This window comes from Leucopleurus acutus (genome assembly GCF_964270905.1).
Source record: "Leucopleurus acutus genome assembly, chromosome: 8".
In the NCBI taxonomy this organism is placed as follows: Eukaryota; Metazoa; Chordata; class Mammalia; order Artiodactyla; family Delphinidae; genus Leucopleurus; species Leucopleurus acutus.
In genome coordinates, this window is record NC_139151.1 from 1,643,768 (window position 1) to 1,650,938 (window position 7,171).

Here is a 7,171-nt window from a genome sequence, read left to right on the forward strand (position 1 = left end):
GCAAGAGAAGACTTGACCAGAGGAAGGAGAAGGGGCCACAGGGAGGGCACATTTGCCTGCTGGACGCCTGTGACTTCACAGAGGGAAAGAGCGGGAGTTCTCGTAAGGAAGGGCAGACGCCTGTGTAGAAGCCAACCACTGTGCTCTCTGACCAGGCTGTCTGCTCAGCCAGGACCGATGGATCTGCTCCAAGAACACAGAGGTGGGTTTTCCAGATGATGAGGGCAACGCAGAACAGGCACTTGGCACAAAGGCTTGACTAGAGGACAGTCGTCTTAAGACCCTGCCACGCTTCTAGCCCGAGTGACTGCTGCTGAGAGCGGGAGCGGTGGGTCTGCCCTCTCTGTCACCTGCCCCGTGTCTAAATGCACGGTGAGGGTCCGGGCAGGAGTATCATGATAGGGTCACCTGCGATTTGTCCAGCAGTGCAGGAATAAATATTGCATGCTCTCCTCTGACATAATCTTTTCTCTTCCTTGGTCCCCTCCCCTCCCCTCCAAGTCCCCAAAGGGGGCAGCTTTCTCAAAAGAAGGTCTTGGCTCTCCTCCCCTAGTTTCTTGCCTCAGTCTCCCCAGCCCCCATCGTCCTCACTAACCCCCGCCAAGTGAAAAGGTCTTCATTTAATTAGAAGACTACTGGCCCCGCAGCCCCTGTTAGTGCAGATTTTCTGAGAGCTGGATTCTGCCTGGCCACGATTCCCTCTTCTTTGTGGCATCAGAGGCGTCCAAGATTCCACTGCGAATGACTGAGAAACGGACTTGCCAGTTACCAGTGGTGGAAACTTATAAACCCCAGGACTCACCATTTAGAATCAACTTCTTCTCAAGTTGGGTGAGATCTCCAGAACGATGCAGTGTTAGAGGCTGAAGAGGTCTTCACGATTTTCACCTTTACGAGAAGGGGAACCTGAAATCCAGAGGTGACCAAGGGCTTCCTCAACGTTCTCCCCCTACCCCAACTCACCTGTAGTTCACCCTGCCCTCACCTTTAGATGTAATTGCTTTAAAGTCATCTCTCCTCTTCCTAAACTTCTTATAAGGGAAAGTGTTTTTAAGCTTCGTATGCAGAAGATGATCCAGACGTCTCTAAACCTCTAAGACGGGAGGGGCCATCCTAAGAGCAGTAAAGTCTTTCCATCTAACTTTCATTGGTTTTGCTGCCATCTTTCCTAAAGAGAGAAAGGGGGTCCCACCTTATACTTACCCTTATGTGTTTTTCACTGGGTGTCAAATAGGCAAATCTGCCCTCCCCGGGCCTTGCTTCCCTTGTTGAAGTTGACATAGGAGAGCTTCCTTGCTCATAAGCCATCTGCTTAGCCCCTGAAAGTCAGATGAAGGTTGTCAGTCCATTGGAGAACTGACTCTTTGCCTAATGACAGAAAAGTAATATCTTTAAAAGCTTTCTCTTTTATTTCATGCCAGAGTTCAGGTTGATTTATAGGGTAGATCCAGCCTGGGCTTCTGGCACCCAAGCCCGTCAGAGAGGAAAACTGGCAGGAGAACAAGACAGAGACCTTCGTAGGTGGGACTGTGGAATAAAGCTGCAGTGGGCGGGCCTTGGGAGAGCTCCTCAGTTTTGTACTATGTAGTTCTCGAGACGTACCCGTGAGCATCTTGAAGCATCTGAGGAACTGCTAAGAAGCCAAGCTAAAAATACCAGGGAACAGCGCAGTCAAGGAGGAATGCAGAGCTGGGCGTGAGCTCCCCCTGGAAGGTGTGAGACTCGGGCACGGGGGCCAGCCTGCCGTGCACACCTCGGGCTGAACCCCGAGGCAGTCTGACACAGGTGGGAGGAGTGGATGTTTCTGGCTTTAGACCCTTTTATTTTTGAATCCTCCAGTCCTGTTGTGCACAAGTGTCTCATGAGCACCGACCATGTGCCTGGAACTAACAGGGGAGGACACACCACTCCTTGGGAACGTGAACTGTGAAACCTGCTGCTCCCCTTGCCCTTGGTGACAAGTGTAGCTTGGCTTTGGTGGCTTCTGGCTCTCTGTCCACCCCAGTTTCAGGATCGTACTCCTTCTAACACTTAATCATGTGTCCCTGACAAATATCTTCTCTTGTCTGCTTTTACGAACCCTCTGTTCCTGATTATTGGGAACATTTTACCATTGTCACACCCTCCCACCCCTAACCTCCAGGGGTTCCATCAGCAGCTTAATGGTCTCCGGGCAGCAGGACCCACTCCCCTCAACCTTTCTGCTCGATACATTGTCAAATCTCAAAGGCCTCCCCTCAAGGTTCTCTTAACTTGAGGAGCAGGGGGTGTGGGGTGGGGGAGGAATGCTGAGTAGGGGGACAGTCTTGCTTTCTTCCTGAGGGCCCTGTTCTCCATGTTGGTGAAAACCACTCAGAATCATGTACTTTTTCATGTTTTAAAATAACAATTGTGGGCTTCCCTGGTGGCGCTGTGGTTGAGAGTCCGCCTGCCGATGCAGGGGACACGGGTTCGTGCCCCGGTCCGGGAGGATCCCACATGCCGCGGAGCGGCTGGGCCCGTGAGCCATGGCTGCTAGGCCTGCGCGTCCGGAGCCTGTGCTCCGCAACGGGAGAGGCCACAGCAGTGAGAGACCCGCGTACCGCAAAAAAATAAATAAATAAATAAATAATAAAATAAAATAACAATTGTTATTCGAGACAAGGACTTGTCTTTGAGGAATCAGAAGTCTAAAGACAGACATCCTGATATGGGCAGCCATCCACAGGACAAAAAGAGCAAACTTTAAAAAAGTAACACTAGACATTAAGCATTTATATCATGCATACATTAAGGTAAGCGGGTTTGCACTCTGATATAATTTGGTTAATCTGTTCCTGGCTGCTCCCTCAGGAAGCGCTCCCTCCCTTGTATCCTAAATTATTTTCAAAGACTTAGAGGACAGAGGCGCAGATACGGGTAACCTTCTGGCTATAGCATCTTGTTGCTGTCTTCTCATCTGTGAGAGGTGGACTGAGTAAGAGGTCACGGGGTGACTCGAGAGAGCTGAGTGCTAGTGATGAACTTTTGGGCAGCTTTTCAAAAAGGTAAAATACCTGTTTTCATTTTTTCAGCCTTGACCCCTTTGTTAAACTTCCCTTTTGAGCGCCGCATGGATATAGCCCGTGCACACAGTGTGTGTGGTCTTACTTACAAGTCAACAAGTTTACCTCGGGGGTAGGTAGGTTCTGCTTTACCTAGAAACTCTGAAGGCTTCGCATTTTGTGAATGGAGAAATGGTAAGTTCCTTACGGGCTGGAACCTGGAGACGCTGAAGCAGCTCTGCTTTTCCCGGAGCCAAGATCCCCGTGTGGCCTGTGGGCTGCTCAACACACGGTGGATGCCTGGGAGGCAGTGAGCAGATGAGGAAGGACATGCCAGTCCCTCCAAGCATCCCCGCTCCTTCCCCAAAGTGTCGTTCTTTGGGAAATTCCTGTAAGTACCAGCGCACCTCGTATAGGAGTTGGACTGAGAGCAGAGCCCTGCAAGGTCCCCACATGAGGGCCTGACCACAGCAGCCTCTTCGAGGAAGTGGAGCTGGGGCTCTGCCGTGGGGCGTTGCTGGAGGGGAAGGACCCAGAGGCTGAGCCCCTCCCGGGGAGTCTGCCATGACTGTGTGGGTGGGGTGTGGGGCTTTCCCAGGCAACTGAGATGGGGATGGTGAACGGCCTTGAGTTGAACCGAGGGCTCGGGGAGATGCTGTTTTCTCTGCCCTCGGGATCTGGGCATCTGCGTCTCAGCTCTTCCTCTGGCAGTCCCGTTTGCATAATGTGATCTTGGCCAGATGTGCCGCATCCTGGCAGGGATCCCGACACCTACCTCACCTACCTCGAGCCCTGAAGAGCGTGGGAGCTGGTGGAGAAGCTCTCCTCCCCCAAGGGGTCGGTCTCTGCCGGCTTCTCCTGTCAGATGGCGTCATTTTGTGGGCAACAAGGTCCTGGCTGCCCTTCCATCTCTCCGTCGGCCTGTCCTGCCCCTGGTCCTCCCTCGAGGGACAAAGCATCTGAGCAGATGGGCCCTGATTTTATTACTCACCAGGGTAAATGGGGTCATCACAACCCATGGTCTCTGAGCTCAGACTCACTGCCCCCATGGAGCTGGAGGCCGGGGTCACAGCCACTCTGTGCGGTGGCCCAGACAGAGAGTGAAGCACTGCTGGACAGTTTCCCCGCACCTTCCTCGCCTTCCTTCCATTTGCGAGGCCAGCTTCGTCGCCGTCAGCCTCTCAAAGGTGCAGCCGAGGGCTTCCCTGGTGGCGCAGTGGTTGGGAGTCCGCCTGCCGATGTAGGGGACGCGGGTTCGTGCCCCGGTCCGGGAAGATCCCACATGCCGCGGAGTGGCTGGGCCCGTGAGCCATGGCCGCTGGGCCTGCGCGTCCCGACCCTGTGCTCCGCAACGGGAGGGGTCGCGGTGGTGAGAGGCCCGCCTACCGCCAAAAAAAAAAAAAAAAAAGTGCAGCCAAGCCGCTGCCATCTCTGCTTGTGGGCTTGGGTGCAGCCTCCAGGGGCATCACTTTGGGCAGAGGCCACAGGGCCACTCAGTGCCTGCAGGCCGCCTCGCTAGTCCTGTGCCCAGCCTTCCGGTCCTGGCCTGCCAGTCTGGAAGCATTCCCGAGGGATGCGCCCCAGGCAAGGACACAGAGCCGCAGGAAACACACTTACCCGCTTCGTGCGGAGCCTCACAGGGTAAAGCTTTTAAATGTAACTCATGGTGGTTTCCGTTACAACACCGACCACATAAATCACTAAAGGGAAAAAAAATCCCAGCCAGACCCAGTGTCAGTGTCCAAGCTGCTGGGCCTCATGGAGGCTGACGTCCTGGTGAAAATTCCTAGTTCGAGGTCTTTATAAATGCTTCTTTCTTGGCATTGTCCTAGGACCACATGAGGAAAGAAAACATGTGAGGCTTGGACTGTGGAACGAGGGAAGACCGGAGCCCCAGCCGGGGGTGGGCTTCGAGCACCAGTTGGATGGTTTCCTTTGATGGAAAGAGCACGGCAGCTGAGTGTCCAGGAGGATGGCGTGTCCCTCCCCAGGGCTGCCCGCCTCCCCTTTGTGTCCCAGAGCTTTGACTGCATTGCTCACGCGCTCCCCCCCACCAGCACCCCTTCTCTCTGCTTGCCACCCCTCCCCCAAGGCAGCATCAGCCCTCCCACTGCCTCTGACCCCTCCCCCGCCTCTGTCTTGCCTTCACTTCCTGCGGCGGGGTTAGGCTCCTGGTGGCCAGACCACCACCCACCTTCCTAACGGGGCGAATGCTGGTGGCTTCTGCATGCTCTCTGATCTCTATCCCTATCCCATCCAACAAAGTGGATGGCTTTGTTCCTGCCTCTCCTTGCCTTTGGTTAGAATTATTGTCCCCTGTCCCCCTCCGTGGCCTAAAGTCCATTCTCTTTCTCCAATCATCCATGTGATGGCCAGTCTCCAGCATGGGCCCCGATGACCCTCACCTGCTGGGACCCACACCCTTCGAGGTCCCCGTCCACACCTGGGTGCCCAGTCGGAAGCTGTAGAGGCACAGAAGGGGGAAGCCGTGGGAAGCCGGCTATCTCGTCAGGAGGTAGCCCAGCAGCCCCGTGGAGGGGTCTACCAGGGACGTGCTCCTGCCAAAAACCAGGGGACCTTCCCGGCATGTGACTGAGCCACCGGGAGGTGGGTCCTCCAGCCCCAGTCAAGCCTGTAGGTGACGCAGCCCCAGCTGATACCTGCCTGCAGCCTCAGGAGACGCCCTGAGCTGGAACCATCCGTCAGAGCTGCTGTCGGCTTCCTCCTGGATTCCACAAACTGTGCAGAATGATAAATGTGTATTGTTTTCAGCAACTGTTTCTTTCTCGGAGTGGTTTGTAAAACAGCAGTAGATTATTGATACGGTGTGTTTCTCTGTGACGAGGTTTCTTTCACCATGCCCTTCCCAATAATGTCTTACTGGAGCCGAGCCTATTGATAAATCAGCCTTCCTTTATCCAATCAAACTGAAGAATGTTCCTCTCATTTATTTTGTGGGCTTAGCATAGTGCCTGGTAAATAGCTTGTCTCAGTATTAAAAAACATGGAGCAAATGCCAGAGGAATCAGGCGAATTAATTAAATCAATAAATTTCAGTATCTGTCAAATAAGTGTTACTGATAAAGTTAAAACACAATGAGGGGCTTCCCTGGTGGCACAGTGGTTAAGAATCTTTCTGCCAATGCAGGGCACAGGGGTTCAAGCCCTGGTCCGGGAAGATCCCACATGCCGTGGAGCAACTAAGCCCATGCGTCACAACTACTGAGCCTGTGCTCTAGAGCCCATGAGCCACAACTACTGAGCCCGTGTGCCACAACTACTGAAGCCCACGCGCCTAGAGCCCGTGATCTGCAACAAGAGAAGACACCGCAGTGAGAGGCCCGCACACCACAATGAAGAGTAGCCCCCACTGGCTGCAACTAGAGAAAGCCCGTGGGCAGCAATGAGGACCCAACGCAGCCCTAAATAAATAAATTTATTTTTTAAAAAACCCCCCAAAAACCGCAATGAGCTTCTGCCTCGTTGCAGCTGAGAAAGCAACATGGGTCACCAGCAGCTCTACTGGAGCCATCTGGGAAAATTCGGCCAGGGTTCTCGCTCAGACCGGCACGGTGTGATCCGGAAATATGGCCTCAATATACGCCGCCCGTGTTTCTGCCCGTACGCGAAGGACATCGGCTTCATTAGGTTGGACTAAGTGTGAACTTCTTGAATGGGTCATCAAGCATATCTACCTTCCTCAGAAACAATACTAACTCTTTGTATATAAAATAAAATTTTTAAACTTCAGAAAAACCCACAATGAAACTCATTTCTGGATATCTTCATGTGATTTATGGAGGAGGGGAAGTCAGGTGGTAAAGTTCACCTCTTATTGCTAGATTGATAATAAAAATGACTGCTATTCGCTAAATACACACCACCTGAGGATGTTGCGGCACTGGACATGCATTTGGCATCAGAGGATGGCAAATTATATATAAAAAGTGCCGAGGGTGGTCCTTCAGTTAAGTGACTAGTCCCATGGATGACTGGATCTGAGCCGAGACCTTCACAGTTACCTCGGGCGTCTAGAACATGGCACCCATGGGGTCACCGTTGCAGGTTCCCAGCCACAAACTCTCACTTCTCTCATCTAGCTGAATTCTGTGGCTTCCTTGACAAAGGAGAAGAAATTCTAAGAAAGA

At 53.0% G+C, this 7,171-nt stretch overlaps 1 protein-coding gene across 1 annotated transcript; it reads left to right on the forward strand.

Annotated features, from left to right (window-relative positions):
- Positions 1-6,370: 6,370 nt before the first annotated feature.
- LOC309965309 (small ribosomal subunit protein uS14-like) lies at positions 6,371-6,681 on the forward strand (the record flags this gene model as incomplete). Its single annotated transcript, XM_082844729.1, has 1 exon — positions 6,371-6,681. The coding sequence occupies exon 1, from the start codon at positions 6,526-6,528 to the stop codon at positions 6,679-6,681; it is 156 nt and encodes a 51-aa protein (XP_082700855.1). The 5' UTR covers positions 6,371-6,525.
- Between the last annotated feature and the right edge of the window lie 490 nt (positions 6,682-7,171).